General features: G+C 52.6%; 1 protein-coding gene across 4 annotated transcripts; it reads left to right on the forward strand.

Moving 5' to 3' along the window:
- The first annotated feature begins 1,935 nt into the window (after positions 1–1,935).
- On the forward strand, positions 1,936–19,553 carry FGR (FGR proto-oncogene, Src family tyrosine kinase). Of its 4 annotated transcripts, none has more exons than XM_072974993.1 (13): positions 1,936–2,037; positions 9,090–9,152; positions 10,168–10,400; positions 10,884–10,986; positions 11,791–11,889; positions 15,048–15,151; positions 15,385–15,534; positions 16,197–16,352; positions 16,463–16,642; positions 17,246–17,322; positions 17,557–17,710; positions 18,518–18,649; positions 18,759–19,553. In XM_072974993.1, exons 3-13 carry the CDS (start codon positions 10,181–10,183, stop codon positions 18,965–18,967), a joined length of 1,584 nt encoding a protein of 527 aa, XP_072831094.1. In that variant the 5' UTR covers positions 1,936–2,037; positions 9,090–9,152; positions 10,168–10,180; the 3' UTR covers positions 18,968–19,553. The 4 variants fall into 4 exon arrangements, with proteins under 4 accessions (XP_072831094.1, XP_072831093.1, XP_072831097.1 ...); XM_072974992.1 differs by having other exon boundaries at positions 1,997–2,127; XM_072974996.1 differs by having other exon boundaries at positions 1,997–2,127; positions 10,171–10,400.
- The last annotated feature ends 1,561 nt before the right edge of the window (positions 19,554–21,114 follow it).

Genomic DNA, 21,114 nt, shown 5'->3' on the forward strand with positions numbered 1-21,114 from the left:
AGAAAGGAGCCAGTACTGTGAAGAACAGGGGGAAGAGTATCCTAGGAAGAGGAAACAGCATGTGAGAAGACCCTGAGGCAAAAATTCAATGCATTCTAGAAACAGAAAAGGATTCCTGTGTGGCTGCAGAGGAAGATGGCCCAAGTGGAACTGAAGAGGTAGGCAGGGGCCAGGCACATAAAGCTTGGGAAGCCACAGTGAGGTGTTTAATTTTATTATACTTCATTATTATTGACTTGTATTTTTTTAATTGTAAGTAAAATGGGAGGTAAGCCATGAGAGAGTTTTAAGCAAGGGACTCAGGTGGTCTGATTTGTATTTTATAAGTAGAAGCAGTTCTGCTCTTCCATTCATTTGCTTTTCTCAGCCATTGATTCTTGAATGCCTTCATTCTTTAATTCTTATGTTCAGTGATTTAATTTTCATCGGGCTTTCATTTATTCACCTGTTAATGCCTTTGTTCCTTGATTGAGTCATACATTCCTGTGTCCAGAGAACCTGCCTCTCTGTGCCAGACCCTGCCTGGGCTCTGGGAGCATTGCCAAGAGCCAGACCCAGTCCTTGCCCTGAAGAAAAACATATCCCACACCCCAGAAACCCGTGGTCACCAGGCAAAAGATGCCAAATGCTCTGCTGGGGGTGAGGGAAGCCTTCAGGGAAAGTCTCCTGAGACTCCAGATCATGAAGGATGACAGAGCCTGATAGATTAGGGGGTCCCCCAGGGCAGGGACTGTTTCATCTCTGTGCTCCCTAAGCCTGACACCTGACAGGCAATGATAAATGTTTGTTAATTGAACATGTGGAAGAACGGCCAGTCAGGGAGTGGTGATGGTGATGGTGATGGTGGAGGTGATGATGCCCAGCCAGGGTGAAACCACCCTTCCTGAGTCCCTGCACCTCTACCTCCTCCCTTGTGTCTTCCTGCCCTTCCCTCTTCCCATTTTCCTAAGAGAGAAATATTCTAACCTGCACCCCGCTGTTGTCTGCCACCCCACAATCATACTGAGACGCACCTGAGTGCACACACACATAGAGGCATTCACAGGAATCCCTGATGGCACATAGAAACACACATGCCAGCATAATGTGTCCCAGTTGCTGATTCCAAAATTGCAGTCATCATGTTCATTGACTCCAATCACACACTCACACACACACACACATCTGTGCCTGCACTGCCTCCCTGCCTCCCTGCCATATCCCAACACACATACTTCCCCACCAAACCGTACTCCCATACACATATCTTCGTCCCCAGACAGGAGGGATTTTCCTTGCCTTTGGTTGAAGGCTGAGGAAGTAGCAGTGGTGGGAAGGGGGATTGATCCCCAGGATGAGGAGAGGGTCAGCGACCCCTGCTAGTTGGAAAGGCTGGAACAGTGATAGAGGATGATACTCAGTTTTTCTAAAACCTGACTGTGTGTGGGAGGCTGACACCTTCCCAGTTTCTCAGTGTGGCCTGACGGCTAATTCTTCTGAAAAGCAGTTTCCTAAGAGAAGGGTCTCCCTCTGCTGCCACTGTCCTAAATCCCCATCTCCCCAGAGCCCAGCCCCTGAGAATAGCAATATGTGGCGACTGGATTCACAGTGGTTCTGGTGCCAACAGTCTGAGGTCAACCGGCTGTGAGAGCTTGGGCTAAGGCCCATCCCCATCTGGTCCTCAGTTTCCCCAGCTGCAAAAGGGGAGCGGGACAGTGACAGAGAAAAGCCCCTCTTAACCTCAAATGCAGTGATTCTAAAAGAGCAGATGCTTCTAGGGGTGAGGAACTTGCCCCTTTGGAGGGGATCTTGGGAAGGCTGTGCTGGGGGTTCAGGGGGAGGCCTGGGAAAGCCGACCGGCCGGTAACCTGAGGGAGGCCGTAAGTGGGGGCGGGAGGGCTTGGGATTTGAGGGCCCCTCCCCGCTGCGGGCAGCTGGCTTGGGGCTGGGGCGTGACTGCAAGTTCTCCCCGTCGCCGCTGCCGCCGCTGCTTCGGCTGCAATAAGAGAAGTCTGAGGCGGCTTCCTTCTCCCTGCCCAGAGGGGACGGCGGTCAGAGGTGGGCAGCACCCCAATTTTCTAGCCCTCACCCGTCAGCACCAGCTGGCTCGCCCTGGGGTCGGTGGGAATCGGTGTTCCCTGGGACCAGGTAGGCGCTGTCAGGTGGGGCTGGGTGGGCAGGCGGTGTCCCGCCCCCAGCCTGCCCTGGCCCCAGGAGGTTGGGCTGGGGAAGGAAGTCTGAACTTGGGGAGAAGAGCTGAGGGAGTTGAAGGCCAAAGGGACCCCACCCCGAAAAGAAGCCAAAGAGGAAAACTGAGGAGACCTGGAGACTGAGACTGATGAAATTTGGGGAGGGGGCTGAGGGAATGTGGGGAAAGCAGACTAAAAGGACACCCCCATAAAAGGTCTGGTGGGGAAAACGGAGGGAACCTGTGGACTGAGATCTGATAGAATTGGGGAAGTGGGGGATGTGTCGGGGGAGGGAGACTGAGGAGACCCCCAAAAGGGGCTAGGGAAGAAACTGAAAGTGAGGATGTGGGGAGAAGCTGTGGGGTCTGGAAGAGGGGAACGAGGTAGAGGGACTGGGAGAATCAGGTGAGGGGGTTTGCCGGAAAGGGATCAAGAAGAACAATTTCTGGAGGGGGCAGAATGTGGGGCGCAATTCCTGGGGTCCAGGAAGTCTCCTTATCCAGAATTGTCAGAAGTCAGGGGCCTGTAGCCGAGACGGGAGGGGAGGCTGCCACCAGCGCTGCGCGTTAGACTCTCCCGCACCGTACAGGTGGGCGGGTCCAGGATGGAGAGGGGACTCCTTCAAGGCGCTAGAGGCGTGGGTCTGGGCTTCCTGGGGAAGTCCCCGCCCTCGGCCAGGATGGGCCTCTCTAAGTGCCCCCTCCCCGCCCGCACTGGCTGTCTCGGTCGGTCCACGTTCCCCTCGGGATCCGGGAATTGCTGGCCGCCCCGACGGAAATCCTGCCTTTGACCGCGATGGCCGGGAGGGGCTGTGTCCATGGCAACAAGAGGGCGGAGAGGCCGAGCCGGGTGCTTGGTTGCTGGGTGCAATGCCCGCGCAGCCCTTTTGGTTCCCTCCCCCGCCCCCATTTTGGGTCTTCAGTCGGGGTCGTCCTACCGGACAGAGGGGTAAGGCGATGATGCTCAGTGTTCAGGGAATCCTGGGGTGGGGGATCTCCAGACTCAGGGATTTAACCAGAATGGGACCTTAATTGCTGCGTGACTTTAGCCAAGTTATGGGGCTTCTCTGGGCCTCATTTTCCTCATTTGAATTATGTGGGAAATGATCTTTGCCCCTACCCAGCCCCCACCTCCTACCTTATCCCCAGTCCTGAGAATCAGATGTGGAAAGCAGTTTTGGCCCAGTGTCCTGGAGGGGTTGGGTTATCACTGACCTAGGGAGCCTCTCCTTCACCTTCTTAAAGGCATGGAACCAGACTGAAAGCCTGACAGGTCCTCCAGGAACCAGCATAGTCGACTTCCAATGAAATAAATGTGTGTGGGTCTGGTGAGGCCCCATATTGGGAAAGTCAACAGATTTGAGACCTGTTCCCCATCCCCATGGTTCCACATCCAGTATCCCTGAGTCCTTTGGCATCCTTCCATCTAAGGTGATGGTGGTAAAGCAGGGCTCTGTTCCCACTTCACAGTTGGGAAGATGGAGGTTTGGGAGTCAATGACTGACAGGCCAGCTGTAGGGACCCAGAGGCCACGTCATCCTGTCCCTGATGTGGCAAAGAAAGTAGCCAGAGCTGAGGCCCAAGTTCTCTTCTCATCCCTACCAAATCCCATGTAGCCCTCTGGAGAGAAGAGTGGGTGAGAGGGGGTGGTGGAAGAAGGAATGGGGTTCCTGGGCTTCATGGTTGGCTCCTGCTCCCCAGTGGCTGTGAAGCTGTGAGTGAGTGAGGGTGGAGAGTGTGAGTATGGTTTGGGCTTTGAGTGAATGAGCATGAGCGTGTGAGCCTATGTGTGGGTGTTTGGGTGTTCTCTGCAGCCACCTGGGGCTGATGTGGCAAAGGAAGTGGCCAGACCTTGGGAGGATGGGTAAGGGGACCCCAGAGCTGGGGAAGGAGGAGCCAGGGCCCTTCCTGCACAGAGCAGACCAGGCTGACGTGAGACCCAGGGAGGGAGCTTTCTGTCTGGCTACACTGTGGAATCTAGACTCCTATTGCCTCAGCTCCCCCCAGACCACACATGCCTCCCATCTCCCAAGAATCTCGAGTCCCTCAAGACCCCTGTTTTAAAGGCTAGTGGGTAGGTTTTCAGCAACAGATGAGAAACCGCATTACTCACGGAAGTGGAGAAAATTCAACTGACACCCTCAGGACCATGTGGAGGGTAAAGCTTGTGTGGCCCCTCCCCCCTCACCCCCCCCCCCGACACCTGGCCCTACCAGGGTGGTAGTCAGGAGTATGTCTCCTCAGCCCCAGGGTGTTCAGGGGTCAGGGAGAGTGGTGGTGGTAAGGCCTCTAGAAAGAATGGTGTGAGATGGTTGGACACTCTATGAGAGGTAAGGGCCTCAGTGAGGGAGGCCGGGGCTCAGTAAGGGTGCTGGAGCCAATGAGGGTGAAGGGTCTCAGTGAAGTATGGAAGCCTTCAGTCATGGGATCAAGTGAGGGATGGGGTGCCTTGGGGCTGAGACTTGCACCTGCGCCTCCAGACCTGGCCTGCCCCTCGTCAGCTCGGAGTCCGGAGGAGAAGCCGGAACTCTTGCTGGCTGGTGGTTTCCTGCTTCTGGTCAGTCCCAGTTCCCTTTGGGTGAAACCCCCCGGGTGACTGGGCCAGCTCAGTCCTCCCATCTCACCCTGGATACTTCTTCTTCTCAGCCCTGTCGCTGCTCCTCCCCCAGCCTTGGCCTCGGAGGGGGCTTCCTCAAAGGAAAGGAGCAGAAGTGAAAGTTCACTGAGCACCTACTGTGTGCTGGGTGCTTTCAGGGGCTTGACTGAAATTCTTGCACAGAAGCGACCCCATGAGATAGAGATTTATATTCCTATTTTCTAGGCAAAAAACTGCTGCTTAGAGAGAAGGGAACTTGCCCAATGTCTCAAGCTGGTTGTCAGGCTGGGTAGAATTTGAGCTGAAATCTGTCTTCAGATCCCACAGATCTTTGGTGGGGCTTGGGGGAAATAGGACATCCTGTGTCTACATCAAAGCCCCAACATGGCTTTGGCAAGAATGGACCTCAAGAAATGATGGGTGGGCCTGGCGCTCCTATGTCTAGGAGTTGGAGTGGGAGGGAAGCAGTTTCCCTGCTGGGTGGCCAGCTGCCACGTGACACTGGTGTTGTGTGCAGTTGGCCAGGGGCTGGGTAGGAAATATGACGTTCACCAGTCAGAGACAGCATGACCTGCTGCTCAGGCTTCAGAGAACATAGCCAGGAACAGAACTCTGGACCTGAATTATTAGTCCTGGGTTTGAATCCCTTGTCTGACTGTTTGACCTCCAGCAGGTCACTCCCTCCCTACACACAATTTGGGGTGGACTGGTAAATGGTCCCTGGGGGCCATTCTAGCTTTGCTGTTTCTGGTTCTCAGCCTCACTTAGCCACACTGGGCAAGAGCCATATCTCTTCAAGCCTTCCCAACAACTGAACAGAAGTTACAGATGCAAAAACTGAGGTTCAGCGGGCTCATGTTATTCATCCAAGGCCCCAGAGCTGGGTAGGGCCTCACAGAGGGAGATGCTGAAGACAGAAACACCATGATCCAGGACTGGACCTCTATAATCTGATTTTGACCCAGATGAGACTCTGGAAGCCAACACCTGTCAACCAGATGTTCAACCACATATTCATTAACAGACTCAGTCCCTACAGTGACCAGAATGCTTTTGGCCACTCTCTGAGCTGCTCCCTTTCTGGGGTTAGCAGGCAGCTTAGTTCAGCGCTGAGAAAAAACAGAGACCTGCATTCAGGTTCTAAGAACTATGAAAATCAGTGATCGCCTGAGAGACCCTGGGCAGGTCACTTCCCCTTTCTGGACTGTAATGAGGAAGGATTTAGAGCATGGAGCACAGGACCTGGCACACTGCAGGTCTCATTAAGGTACATAAATCACTGCTTTCACGAGGTCTTCAAAATACAACAGCACTTATGACGGGCTTTGGAGCCAAATTGACTGGGGTTGCATTTATCTTCCCCTTACTTGCTGTGCATGTAATCTTAGGGAAGTTATTTAAAATTCTGTGACTCAGTTTCCTTATCTGTGAAATAGGGGTAATAATAAAACCTACCTCATAGGGTCACTAAATGAGATCAGTCATGGGAATTGCTTGGCACAATGCCAGGCAGTGAGTAGGTGTTCAATAAATTAGCATTTGAAAACTAATAGTTATTGCCACCCAGACCTCTAGGAAGTCAAATTACTGCCCAAGGAATTGGTGGCTCATAGTTGAGGTCAGAGCTGGACAGGATAAAGAGTCCCAGGGGCTATTTTCACTCAGATGCCGAGCAGAGAGGCCCTTACCTGCTCCCTTTCTGTTTTTTCTCTTTGTCTCTCTGGTTCTCTGTCTCTGACTCTGTCTTCGTCTCTGCCTTTCTCTTTTTCTGTCTCTGTCTCTCTGTTGCTCTCTCTCTACCTCTCATTTCTGCCTCTATTTGTCTCTTTCTCTTTGCTTCTTTCTGGCAGGGATGTGCTGGAGCCAGCTAGCACCGGCTCTGGGGAGCTGATTTTGTGAATCTCTTTCCAGCCCAGCATTCAGGAAGTCACTTGGGTAACTTGAAATTGGCCATGGTGAAAATATTTACTCCATGGAAATTAGCAAATGCTACAAATCAGGGACTTTTTTTCTTCTCTTTTTTTTTTACTTCCATGTGTCACTACACCCTCACCCCTGCCCCTCCACTGCCCACGCTGGCAGCCCTGCCAGGGCTCTTGCTCAGCCCACAGAGCCCTCCACCTCCTTCTCAGAGGCTGACAGTTTCTGAACCCCCACCCCTTTCCAGGCATACTGAATTTGGGGCTCCCCTTAGGCTGGTTTTCAAACCATGGTGATATGTACCTGGGTATTGTTGGAAGTGGCCACACTGTATCCCTGTGGGGACCCATGAGGTTGTGTAAGTTTGTGTCTTGTGGAGGGGAGCTCTTTTTGGGTCTGTGACTCAGGGGGAGAGCTACATATACCTCTGGGCTTCACTGTGGGGGCACTGGGCACCTGTGCCTGACTGCAGGAATGGCTATAATCATATGTGTCTGTGACCAGGCAGTGGAGAGAAGTGGTTCAGATCCTGGAACCAAAAGCCAGGATACATCATCTGTGTGACCTTGGGGAAGTTTCTAAACCTCTCTGTGCCTCAGTTGCCTTTTCAATAATAATGATATTTACCTTCTGGAGTTGTCATGAGAATAAAATGTGGTGATACATGTAGAAGTGTTTAATTCAGTGGCTGGCACAGAGGGAGTATTATAATTCTCCACATGCTATTCTTTGGGAGAGGCTGTGTGTGTGGAGGGGGTGAGGTGGGCGAGGGCCGAAGGTATGCATATATGGGGGCGTTGGTGTCCTTGAAGATGTCTGTGTCTGTGAATCTGTACAGAGGAGCTCAAGTCTCTCTGTGAGGCGCTGTGTGTAGCTGAGGTGACGTGTCTGTCTGAGATTGCGTCAGGAGGGCTGTGTGGGCCTGGGAGGAGGGCTGCGCCATTTGAGATGTGCATGTGTCTTCCTGTGAGAAGACCTCCATTCTCAGTATGTCACCAGTGTTTTCCTCTTACTTCCATCTGTCCCCTCAGGGCCCCAGATCCCTTCTCTTAGCTCTGGATGCCCCCCACCTCCACCTCTATTCTCTCCCTGAAGCTAATCAGCCTGGTAGCACCCTGGAGCCCTTCAGACAGTGGTTTCACCCCAGGGGAGGTGTCCTGGGGTGAAGATCTCCGCAATGGCTTAGTGAACAGGGGCTATTTTAGAGCTCTCACCACAGCCCGCCTTGCAGTTTACCACATGGGTGTCACCCCCACCACACACACAGGAGAATAGTTACAGTGGACCATGAGAGGGGCTGGCAGGTCTAGACTAGTGGTCAGGGCACTGATGTGACAGAGCCATTGGCTAGGCAGCTGGACCTGGTGGATCCAGGAAGGCTTCCTGGAAGAGGTGAGTGGTGCTGGGTAGGAGGGACAGGACCACAGAGAAGAGGAGGAAGATATCCATAAAGGGAACTGGACTTTGAGCTTGAGAAGGTCAAGGTGCGGGCACCTGCTCCAAGGATCCCTGGGTCCCTCTGGGGGAAATCAGGGTTCACTGGGTTGGCCCCACCCTACAACTCTTCATTCCTTTCACATCTTAGGAAACCGAGCCCTCTCCCCCGCAGTTCCTCTCTGAGTGGTGCAATGGCAGAGTTTCTGGCGGGGCGTGGAAAGCCCTTGCCCAATGACCTGCCTGCCCTATCACTCAGAGGACACAGCTACAGGAAAGGCTTGGCTCCCTGGAGGGCTCCCCAAGGGCCCCTGGTGGACCTGGCTTCTGACTGGGGCATTTCCCTGATGTGGGGATAAGACCAAGCTCTGAAGGTAGGTGTCCACCTTCACTCTGCCACCACCCTGGGGCTGCTGGGGTTTACCCAGCCCAGGATGGGAGCAGAGGCAGCACCTGGAGGAAGGGCTTGTTTTTAGGAGACAGTGCTCAGAGGCCTATGGGTGAACTGAACAGGGCTTGATAGGAATCCAATTAGAGAGATGGGTCTAACACAAAAACATGAGTTTGTGAGGGTACGAGTCTGTTAGCCTGAGAGGCAGCCTGTGTGCGTGTGTGTGCGTGTGTGTTACTGTTATCAGAGCTTGGGCTCGTGCAAGACTTAGCTGTGTTGGTATGTGGTGGTGCCAGTGAGCACACTCACAAACATGTGTGACTGTGTGCTGGTGTATGCGTGACTGTGTGTGTGCTGGTGTGTCAGATGGATATGAGTGTGAGAAGGTCTATGTGAGTGGTATGTCCTGTGTCATGGTGGCTGTATAAGTGTGTCGGGGTGGTGGGAAGAAAAATGGAGGCAGAAGTCACGCTGGGGCAGAGCCCAGGCCTCTGGCTTCCTGAAGAGGACAGGAGCTGGCAGCTGGGTGCAGGAACACTGGCAGAGACTTCATCTTCCGTGTCCTTCTGTTTCACCCTCAGGACTCTGGCCCCTCCCAAGGACCATGCCACAGCCCCACTGACCCAGGAGTAGGGGCCTCAGGGGTGAGTTGAGGGGAGTGGGGACTGAGGGCTTTCAGGGTCAGGAATCAGGGTGGGGGGCCTTCCTGGACCCCACAATTCCGCACAGCCCCCTCCTCCTACAAGGGCCCTGTTGCTAGGTAACAGATGGGGGAGCCAGAATGAGGCAGCTTGAAAGGCCAGAGGCTGGACCCACGACAGGAAATGGCCTTGATCCCCCTCTGCAGGGAATATCCAGGTGCAGGCACACAGCCCTCACGCACATTCACACACAAACACCCGCCAAGACACAGACATGCACACACACAGAGACTTGGATGCACAGAGACATTCACACACTTACACAGACCTGCACAGATACACGCACACAGACTGGCATATGTACTCCCACACAGGGCTATGCACACGATCATGGCATGCAGACACAGAGGCACCTGCTCACACAGACCCCCATGCACAGAGTTAGACACCCACACACATAGAGGCATACACATGCACACTCACACAGAAACACATACAGACAGACATGAACACACACAGTCATCACATGCAAGAAACATGTTCACACATATACACACACAGACACAGACATTCACAAAGGGCTGCACAAACATACCCAAAGACACACTGACAAGCTAACTCACAAATACTTAGAGATCCACAAAAAATACACACACACAAGGACTCTGAAGGAGTCATGGAAACTCAGCACATTGAAGCAATAGGAGGCAAAAATATTTAAATAAACACAGCAAACGCCTGAAGCAGGAAACCAGCCCCGTGGAAGTTAGACGTACTCTCTACACACACACCGAGGCAGCTGGGAATTAGATGCAACGGTAGCCCTGTCCAACCTTAAGCCTCACTAGGGAGGACCCCACCCTCTCCACCGCCCCACTACTCCAGGCCTAAGAGGAGAAGCTGCATGCCTCTGTGTGTGTGTGTGTGTGTGCGCGTGCGCGCGCAAGTGTGCATGCCTGTGTGTATAGGGTGGTGCATCTCACAGGGACCCTGAGTGAAGCATGCCCCCGTTCTGCAGCAGGGAACCTGGAATGGGCTGTGTGTTCTGCAAGAAGTTGGAACCAGGGCCCAAGGAGGATGGTGACCTGGAAGGGGACTTCAGGGCCTACGGGGCTGCAGACCGCTATGGCCCTGACCCTACTCAGGGCCGACCAACATCCTCCTTTGCCCATATCCCCAACTACAACAACTTCTCCCCTCAGCCTGCCAACCCCTCCTTCCTGGATGGGGGCAACATCAGAGGCATCTCAGGTGAGTCCAGTGGGCTGGAGGCATGCACTGCCAAGTGCCAGGGAGGACCTAGGGGAAGGGAAAACTTGGACTTGTCCTTAGGAGCCTCCAGGATGACATAGGAGACAGCCCTGCTTTGAGCGCACAGTCTGAGGGAATATGTACAGCCCTCCCCTCAGAAACTGCAGTCTGAGGGGGAGACGTAGCTGTTCCCAGTCTGAGAGAGGGGCCTTGGTGACAGATGCAAGTGGGAAGTCTGCCCAGTGGGGGAGAAGAGAAGCAACTACCCCAGGTGTCCCCAGGGTAGAAGGGATGGGCTTGAAGGTGTGCGTCCTAAACTCCATGGGGTCCAAATCAGAAATCCACTGGATTCCAAAGAACTTTGGCATCCAGGGCACTGCAGCAGTGGGGAGGCACAGCCCCTGGCTGGGGAACAGGATTCTGGGGGTGCAGCCCCCATGGTGCCCCCATTCCATCCTCTGATGAGTAGCCCTGACTCTGCAGGAACTGGGGTGACTCTGTTCATCGCCCTTTATGACTATGAGGCCCGGACAGGGGATGACCTCACCTTCACTAAGGGCGAGAAATTCCACATCCTGAACAACACGTAAGTGACCGGGCCACCCAGCTCAGGGCATAGCCTGGGCTAGGAGCAGGACTCAGAAAGGAATCCCTACCTGGTCCCTGTTCTCAGAAAGCTCTAGCCTAGTTGGGGATGGACACATGACAATAACAACCCTGGGTGACTGCTACTATGTAAGGGGAGCATGAGGAACTATGGGCACAGAAAGCACACCAAACATGGTCTGCAGACTGGTGGTGATCAGGGCAGGCTTCCTGGAGGAGGTGATTTCTAAGCTGAGACTAGAAAAATGAATAGACATTGAAGGAAGAAGGGAGAAGAGGGGAAGAGAAAGTGAGCAAGAATGAGACTAAATGTCTTCTGGAAACCATCAAGTGGTTCTGTGTATCAGGGTCATAAAATATGGAGTGCAGAACAGACAGAGCAGAACCCAGACAGTTAGGTGCGAGCAGATTCTTCAGGGCTTTTTAAACCATGTTGAGGAGTCTGGATTTTTTCAAGAAGGAAATATAGCCATTGGAGGGGTTTTCAGAGAGGAAGTGACCTAGTTAGCTATCCACTGCCTTCTCAAACCCCATCCAAGCTGAGGAGACAGAAAAGAATGCCAGGAGGCCCAGAGGGCCCCAAACATATTGCTTCTGCAGGGAACAGCCCACAGAGCAGCCGCAGTGTCTGGGAGCAGAACAGACAAAAGCCTGGGGGTGGGGTGTGTCCAAGATAAGGCGTTGGCAGGGCCAGTGTCCAACTGATCCTCCATGTGGCCCTGCCTGGCCTCACAGTGCCCCAGGGGCTGGGTTGCCAGTGACACACCCTGTTCTGTGCCCGCAGTGAGGGTGACTGGTGGGAGGCTCGGTCCCTCAGCTCCGGACAAACTGGCTACATTCCCAGCAACTACGTGGCCCCTGTGGACTCCATCCAGGCAGAAGAGTAAGTAGCGCCTGAGGGAGGCCATTACAGACAGGACCCTGGCGTCCAGCCTCGAGGCCACCTCTTGGGCAAGTCACTCCCCTCTAAGCCTGACTTCTTATCTATAATTCTATAAGGCCATTGTGAGAATAAAGGAAGATAATAATGATGATAATAATAGTAGGTAATACTTATCTAGCACGTACTATGTTCTGGGCACTATTCAAAGTGCTTTCTGTGTATTAACGAAGTTAGGAACTAATACTATCCTGTTTTACAAATGAGGAAACTGAGGCACAGAGAAATTAAATATCCTGCCCAAGTTCGCATGGCTAGAAGTAGGCGGAGTTGGTATTTGAACCCAGGTAGTCTGGCTGGATTTTCAAAGCATATATATATATATATATATATATATATATATATATATATAATGCTTATATATATATATAGCCTCTGAGTGATAACAACAGTGTATGAGCTTTAAAACAGTGTAAAAGGCTAAACAGATGTAAGGGGCCATTACTTTGAATTAATTCTATTAAGGAGTCAGGGAAGTATCATTTATGGAGTAGCTTGATAGACTTGAGATACTGACAGTAATTTACCTACCTTGATTCATTTAATTCTCATAATAACACTCTTGATGTTATTATTGTCCCATTTTACAGACGAGGAAACCAAGGCTTATAAAATCTTTTTTTATCTAGCCTCACATACACATACATATATGGGGAAATAAAAGATTGGAGAGACTGCAGAGTGGGAGTGGGACTCCCAGGACTTAGTGCTTGATTTACCATTGGGCTCTGGAGCATGGTAAGAATCTAGGGTGACCCAAAGTCTTCTTGAGGAACTGAGTGGCTGCCATTTGCTAAAGGGGGGAGCACAGGAGCAGGTACAGGTACCTGGGGGGCTTGTTAGGTTGAATTCATGGAGAGGAACACACACACGGATGAGATGGCCAGCAATCAGATCAGGTTGTACTCTGTATGAGAGATGCCCAGCCCCTGTCAAGCCATGCCTCTGAATTAGCCCACAAGAAGGGGCCCCTTTTCCTAACTGGCACAAAGACTCCTTAGTTGGTTTGCTGTGGCTCTTACAGAGGGCATACCTGGGCTGGGGTGGAAATTCAGGACTCTTCAGAGTGGAGATGATACTTAAGGCTGCATAAGAGAGGGAAGGGAAGAGAGGGAGAGGGAGAAAGAGACTGGCCCTAGGACCTAACTTTGGAAAAAGCTGCCCTTGAAGAAGGCGCTGTTAGAAAACCAGGCCAGGCCAAGTCAGAGGAGCCAAGAGGGTGGAGGGGAGGTTTCAGGAAACAAGAGAGGGAGTGACAGAGGCTGCCACTGGATTTGGCAATGAGGGTGACCTTGGTGAGAGATCTCTCTGAGTGACGTGGGGGCGGAGGCCAGACAGCAGAGCCTGAGAGGGAGTGGGAGGTGAGGATATAGAGACCCAAGTGTGAAGTGCTTTTTCAAGTGAAGGAAGGTGAGAGATACAGCAGAATGTTGATGGCAAGATAGGGCTTAGAACAGTTTCCTTTGGAGAGGGAAGAAATGTGGGCCTATTTGGAAGTTGGTGGGATGGAGAGGCTGCAGACAGAGGCTGGTTGCTGGGAAGAGGTGTTCCTGAGCAGAGGGGAGTAGACGGGGTCCAGAGCTCAAAGGAGACGAGGCCATCATCTGGGGAGGTGGCAGGAGGTGTGGAGGAGAGGATGGGGGATGATGCAGAAGGTGAGAGGTTGGGGGTACATGCTCATGGCCACATCTCAGAGTCAGTGTCATGAAGCTCTGAGAGGCACTCTGCAGCGTCGTGGTTAAGAACTGTGTCATGGTTAAGGGTGCAGGACTGAGAGCAGACAGCTTGGGTGCCTATTCTGGCAGCACAGTTTAAGAGCCGTGTGGCCCTGGGTAAGCTGCTTAACCACTAGGTATTTCAATTTCCTCATCTGTCTAGTGGGGGTTAATAATAGTACTTACTTCACTGCATTGTTATAAAAATTAAATGAATATATGTATTACACTAGAGGCTGACACAAAATAGGTGCTGTTATTTTTTTTCAACTTTTTTTGGGAGGGCAAGTGGTTAGGTTTACTAGTTTATTTTTTTAAATGAATATACTGGGGATTGAGCCCAGGACCTCCTGCCTGCTGGGCATGCACTCTACTACTGAGCTGTACCCTTCCCACTATGTTAACTACTAAGGAACTAGCTAATGTCATGGGTGTGGGTAGGGGCAGGGCATTGAAAACACTTGGGAATGTGCTCTACACAGTCCTTCAACAGTTTCTCCTTCTCCACCCTGCCTGCCCTCCTGGACACTCTACTTGCTAATTCCCCTGTACCCCAAATTGTGCCTAGAACCCTGGGATGGATTGACAGTCCCAGAGTTCACTGAGGCTGCCACCTCCCTTGATCTGAAAACTATGCTCCTTTTAATTCAGCCCAAGATGATCACTGGCCAAGTTAGTGAGCAAATGACATCTGAGTGTTCTATGGTCCCTGAGTATACTCTCACAATTGGTTTAAGGCTACAATTCTGGCCCAGGAAGACTATCCAAGAGACAGCAGGAATGCTTGCGGTCTGAGGCTGCAGTTAAGACTTAGAACAACATCCAAATGTAAGAGAGTGAAGGAAAAGTAGCAGTCAGGGCTACTTTGTGACAGGAGCAGTCAAAAGGAGAGGAAGAGAAGCAGGAAAGGGTGTTGTTCCAAAGCCAAATGAGGAGAGTATTTGAGGTGGGTGCAGGGAGAGGAATCTTAGTGGGAAGAGAAGTAGGGTGGGGGCAGAGGATTTCAGGTAGAGCTCATCAGCCAGCCTTGTGACCACTTCCCCTCTCCGAGCCTTAAGTTCCTCATCTGTAAAATGAGCCTATGGAAGGAGTGGTAGTAGATGGACCCTGATGAGGTCACTGGTGACTGGGATTTTAGCAATTTTAATTCAAGAGAAACCCAGAGAGTGGAGAGGAAAAGCCTAATCTTTATCGCGCACCTACTCTGTGCCAGGCATTCTGCGTTGCCCTTCTCTGTGATCCTCACGACCAAGCTGTGACACAGGTGTATGATCCCTGTTTCCTGGGTGAGGAAGTCAAATCTTGGCTAACGAGGTGACTTTTCCCAGGAGGCTGAGTTGGGGATTGAACCCGGTGTACCTGACTCTGGCTGGCCCTTCCCCACAGGTGGTACTTTGGAAAGATCGGGAGAAAGGATGCAGAGAGGCAGCTGCTCTCCCCGGGCAACCCCCGGGGGGCCTTTCTCATTCGAGAGAGTGAGACCACCAAAGGTGGGGGCTGTACCACTGGGAGGCCTAACCATTAGGGTGGGGCTAGGAGCAGTGGGGTGTGGCTTGGGTCAGGGCCAAAATTGGGACAGGGCTGGAAGGGCAGAGCTAAGACTGGGACTGGGTTTAAGAGATATGACCATCCAACTTCAGAGTCTCCAGCCTTTTGGGCCTCTCTGGGCTCTCAGGCTGGGGGTGAGAAGGAAAGCAGGCCTGAAGGTGACCCCTGCCCACAGGTGCCTACTCCCTGTCCATGCGGGATTGGGACCAGGCCAGAGGCGATCACGTGAAGCATTACAAGATTCGCAAGCTGGACACAGGTGGCTTCTACATCACCACGAGGGCCCAGTTTGACACAGTGCAGGAGCTGGTGCAGCACTACCTTGGTGAGGGCAGCCCTCAGGTTGGCATGTGCTTCAGATTCTTGGGCCAACCCTCTGAGACTGAGGCCCAGAGAAGGGAAGGGTCTCCCAAAGCAGTAGTGGTTGGGCCAGAACTAGAACCCAAGTGTGTCAGCCCTCAGCCCAGGATCCTGCTCTGTATTCTCCAGAGAAAACTGAGGCTTGAAGTTGTCCATGACCAAATGGTGCCCCCTAATACCTGATCTCGGTAGGAGGCTGAATAGACCTGACATGGAGGAGGGGTGGTGGGGTTGGGTGAAGGTTGGTTAGCATCGAGGCCCAGGTTTCTGCTTTGGTTAGTTAAGCCAAGGACAGGTCTATGGAAGAGTGTCTTCATGTCCACACCTTTGTCTGGGATTCCATTTCCCACAGTCAGAATCCCACCTTATACTTGGAGGCCCAGCTGGAGGCACCTCTTATGGGAAGGCCCCCAATTCTTACAGGGATCAGATCTCCTTCTGGTGCCACTTCCTTTTGTGGAACCAACATGTTCACCTGTCAGTGGACTGGGTTGCCTTCTGCCCTTTTCCTGTGACCTCAGCTGTGGCCTGGTTCCTGATAACTGATCTCGGGGATGGGGTGGGATGAGGATGTGTGGGCATCCTGGCCTGCCTTTGACCTCCAACTCCCCAACCCCCACTCCCCAGAGGTGAACGATGGGCTGTGCCACCTGCTCACTGCTGCCTGCACCACCATGAAGCCACAGACGCTGGGCCTCGCTAAGGACGCCTGGGAGATCAGCCGCAGCTCCATCGCGCTCCAGCGCCGGCTGGGCACCGGCTGCTTTGGGGATGTGTGGCTGGGTACGGAGCTCCTTGGGGCGGGGCCGGGGCCCAAGGCCCAAGGCCCGAGGCCAGGGCAAGGGCTTGAGACGGTGGGGAACAGATCCTGACGAGCTGGGGCTGCCCGACAGGCATGTGGAATGGCAGCACAAAGGTGGCGGTGAAGACGCTGAAGCCGGGCACCATGTCCCCGAAGGCCTTCCTGGCGGAGGCGCAGATCATGAAACTGCTGCGGCACGACAAGCTGGTGCAGCTGTACGCCGTGGTGTCGGAGGAGCCCATCTACATCGTGACGGAGTTCATGTGCCACGGTGAGGGGTGGGGTCAGGAGACCGAGTCTGGGAGGGCAGGATGTGGGGAGAAGTTTAGGTGGACGTCTCTGGAGTAGGGACCTGGGTGGTGGTCAGTGTCGGGATGAGGGACAATGGGCAGAGACCGCGTGAAGGGCCAGAATGAGTGAAACCACAGAAGTGTTGGGAGTAGGGGAGGGACCAAGTTAGATAAAGCAGGTGTGTGTGTGTGTGTGTGTGTGTGTCTGTACCTGTGGGCGGAGCCTTGGCGGCGGTCAGCTATTGGGTGGCGCTTGGGCCAGTGAAGGTGGGATCTGTGGTAAGAAAGGATTTGGGGCAGAGTCTGAGTGGGGCATGCCTAACGGGGGATTGAGGAAAGGAAGGAACAAGTGGTGGGCAGAATCAGGGTGTCTGTGAGAGTGGGGCCTGGGCGAGGTCTGTGCGGTTTGAGGCACCTGGCGGGATCCTGAGTGGGGACGGATCCAGGGTGAGAGGACTAGGAGCAGGGGACAGAGCCAAACCCTAAGAGATTGGTCCTGGATAGGGGCAGGGCCAAGCAAGAGAAGGCAGGCCTGGAGCTGGGGGCATGGTCTTGCTGTTGATTTTCTGAGTTCTTCTCCCCAGGTAGCTTGCTGGAGTTCCTCAAGGACCAAGAAGGCCAGAATTTGAGGCTGCCCCAGCTGGTGGACATGGCAGCCCAGGTAAACTGGGACAGCAGCCTTTATCTCTCAGAGCCCTTCCTATTATCTTCCACAATCCCTGTGCCCTCAAACACCTAGCCTACCCTTGGAAGTGCAGTCCCAACCCTTGGGTCATCTGTGTGACCCAAGACAGCGCACGGCCCCTCTCTCTGAGCCTGTCTGGAAAGTGGGCTTTTCACATGATCCCTCACACAAACCATGGTGTTTCCATCTCTCCATGCCTTGGCACCTCAGGTAGCTGAGGGCATGGCCTACATGGAGCGCATGAACTACATCCACCGAGACCTGAGGGCAGCCAACATCCTCGTAGGGGAGCGGCTGGTGTGCAAGATCGCTGACTTCGGGCTGGCCCGTCTCATCAAGGATGATGAGTACAACCCCAAGCAAGGTGCCCTGCTTCATCCCACCTTACGAGAACTCCCCAGTGCACCCTGGGGCTGCCATGGGACCCCACGTGCTCAGGGACCCTTCCCCTAGACCATCCGGGACACTCCCACTCTGATGTAGTTAGCGTAAGAGGCACCTCCGGGTTCAAACCCAGCTCCTTCACTTACTAGCCATGTGGCCTTGGGCAAGTCATCTAACCCATCTGTGAGCTCTTTTCTCACAATGAAATTCTCAATGAATACTTTCAGTGAAAATAGACAACAGTTAAGTTAACAGATATTGATCAAGTACCTCCTATGTGCCAGGCACTGCTATAAATCTCAAGTGAAAGATCATAGACTGTAACAGTGTAAACTCTGCAGCCAGAATGCCTGGGTAGGAAGCCACTTATAGGCTATTTAATTTGGGCAAGTTATTAACAGCCTAGGGCCACCTTTTCCTCATCTGTACAATGGGGATAGTAATAGTACTAAATAATAGTAATATTTTAAAAAAACAGTAATAAAACTCACAGGGTTTTCATGAAGATTAAATGACTTAATGCATGTTAGTCGCTTAAAACAGTGCCTGGCACGTGGTACAGGCCATACAAATTTTAGCTATTAGTATTATGAGAATTATTTTAATGTTTGTAGAGTGCTCAGCACTACACTTGCCACAAAGGAAGTGCTGGCTAGATACCAGGTCTTTTCTGTTGTGCCCAGAGACCTCTGTGGGTAGGGTCCCTAATCCTAAAGATGCCATTCTCTTAATCCAGCTGTTACCAGAGATCCCTCTACTAACTTTCCCTTCTCCCTCATCTCTCTAGGGGCTAAGTTCCCCATCAAATGGACAGCCCCAGAGGCTGCCCTTTTTGGCAGATTCAGCATCAAGTCAGATGTGTGGTCCTTTGGGATCCTGCTCACTGAACTCATCACCAAGGGCCGAGTCCCTTACCCAGGTTTGCTGGGGGATGGGGAGGCAGAAGGGTGGTCATGGGGAAGGGCTTCTTCCTTGTTGCCTCTTTAGGAGGGGCTAGGCCCCCTGACTGACAGAGCCCCACCCTCCAGGCATGAATAACCGGGAAGTATTGGAACAGGTGGAGCACGGCTACCACATGTCCTGCCCCCCAGGCTGCCCAGCATCCCTGTACGAGGCCATGAAACAGACCTGGCGTCTGGACCCCGAGGAGAGGCCTACCTTCGAGTACCTGCAGTCCTTCCTGGAGGACTACTTCACCTCCACAGAACCCCAGTACCAGCCTGGGGATGAGACATAGCCTGTTTGGGCATCAACCACCTCTCAGGGGTTGTCCACCAGCCCCTTCCAATCCTCAGGGCTCCGGTCCCAAGGCCCCATGGCCCAGAACCCTAAAGAGTCTTAGCCTGTCAGAGCAAGCAAGTTGCTCTAGTACCATCTAGGGCAACCCCTCATTTTAAAGATGGGGCAAATCCAGGCTCAGAGATCATCCCTCACCTACTCTGGTTCCAAGCACTATTTTTTCCCTTCCCACTTATGCCCCTAGAAGCCTCTAGCCTCCTGTCTGCACTCCCCCCACCAAAAAGAAATGCTCAGACTCTGTCTAGTTATTTATAAAACTGTATATCCTTTCCCTCACTTATCACCTGTCCCTACTCTCCTCCCCTGTCATCCCATCCTGGTCCAGAATTCACCTCCTACTCATTGTCTTGGGTCTATAAGTTACAAAGACAGAGAAAATCTTTGCCGGATCCCTTTCCTGCTGTGTGTATGCTCTAGTCCAGGACCCTGGTCCAAGCCCAGGGTGAGGAAGAGGGTTGCTGAGGGCTTCTGTGAAACACGTGTGTGTTTACTGATTCTGTAAATAACAAAAATGACAATATGAATCCTTGAGCCACAAAAATCTCTTCCTTTGGGAGGGATGGTGGTCTGTGGGAAGTGAGTGGAGCCTCTTTGGCTGCTGGGAGGAAGGGGCAGTGAGAGAGCACCTTAATGCCTGCTAAGCACAGGGCACCCAAGGTGTGTCCTAGGACACCCAAAAGTCCTGATGCTCATCCCCATGTGAGTTTAGAACGAGCTGAGAAATGGATACAGAAGACAAGCAACTGGAGATCAAAATTTCCCATTACTGACGTGGCTTTCAATCTGTGTATGGCTCACTCTTTACCTGATTTCAGCAGATTTACCCTTCATCATAGGCACCACAGCAGAACTTCAGACCTCCCCCGGCAGAGTAGGAGGAAGACCACTGTGGACCCTCTACAGTTCCCCAAAAGAGGACAGAAGGGAGAGGAGGGGAGAGGCCTGAGAGTTAGTCTAGTTCATTGGATTTCATTTGGAGCAACTCTGCTCCCAGGAGGCTTTTGGAGAGATTTGGAGGCAGTTTTGTTAGTCACAGTGAATTGGGGCTCCTACTGGCATGTAGTGGACAGGGACTGGGGGTGCTAAACAGCCCACTGTATACCTGTTCAGTGAAGACTTCTCCCACCCCTTGGCTCCCCTTTTGAGAGACTCTAGCGATTGATGTGTCTCCACGTGGAAACTAGAGGAACAAGGACTAAGGATTCCCAGCTCTGCCATCAGGAAGTTGTTGACCCTTGACTTACTAAGGGAGCAGCTGCAGGAGAGAGCCTGGGAGCTGGGAATCACTGCTGCACCTGGCAAACAATTACTAAATATTGATTCTGTGAAGGGCCCTTTGCTAGGCAGGACCCCAGGGACACACGTGAACAAGACCTGCTCCTGTCCGGAGGAGTTCACAATCAGGCTGGGGAGAAATAATAGTAATAATAATAACAACTCATTTATTAAGTGTCTGCTGAATGCCGGATGGGTTTACATTCATCTTTTCATTTAACTCAGTCCTGAGTCTGGTTCTATGATTAATTCCCCCCCCCCTTTACAGATGAGGAAACTGAGGCCCAGGGGTTACCTGATGTACCAAGGTCACACAGATATATGTGACAGAGCTGGGACATGAACCCAGGTATCACACCAAGGCCCATGATCTTTCTACCAGACCTCACTGCCTCTGGGCTTTAGGAAAAGCTCCTATCTGCCCCAGGTGGATGTTTGGGGGATCCTTCTCCCTTAAATATTGGTAGAAAGATTCCCTGGAAGCCCTCCCAAATTGACTGACCTAAGGGAAAGGGGACAAGGTGACCAATGCAGAATGAGCATTTCCTTGTTCAGCCCTGTGCTGGGGATTGCTGATGGGAGCAATGAGATGGGGAGAAGCCAGGGGCTGCTTAGAGAAATGGTCACAGGGGTGGGAGCCGTAGCTCTGGCACATCAACTCTCAGGAGCCAAGGCTTCCCCAAGGCCATGGTCTCTAGACAACCGAACTCACAAGAACCTGATGTATAAGCCAGAGATCCAGTGTTTCTACCTGCCATGGAGTCAGGAGATAGGAGCACAGATCTGGAGCTGTAGTGCCTGTTGTGAATC

Source organism: Vicugna pacos, chromosome 13 (genome assembly GCF_048564905.1).
Source record: "Vicugna pacos chromosome 13, VicPac4, whole genome shotgun sequence".
Lineage (NCBI taxonomy): Eukaryota > Metazoa > Chordata > Mammalia > Artiodactyla > Camelidae > Vicugna > Vicugna pacos.

What these genes read in the sequence shown, in the direction of transcription:
- FGR (XM_072974993.1), top strand. Translation starts at nt 10,181, where the DNA reads ATGGGCTGTGTGTTCTGCAAGAAGTTGGAACCAGGGCCCAAGGAGGAT. An exon ending in TTCCACATCCTGAACAACAC is followed by an intron (nt 10,987 to 11,790) that starts GTAAGTGACCGG and finishes CTGTGCCCGCAG; the next exon opens with TGAGGGTGACTGGTGGGAGG. An exon ending in AGAGAGTGAGACCACCAAAG is followed by an intron (nt 15,152 to 15,384) that starts GTGGGGGCTGTA and finishes CCCTGCCCACAG; the next exon opens with GTGCCTACTCCCTGTCCATG.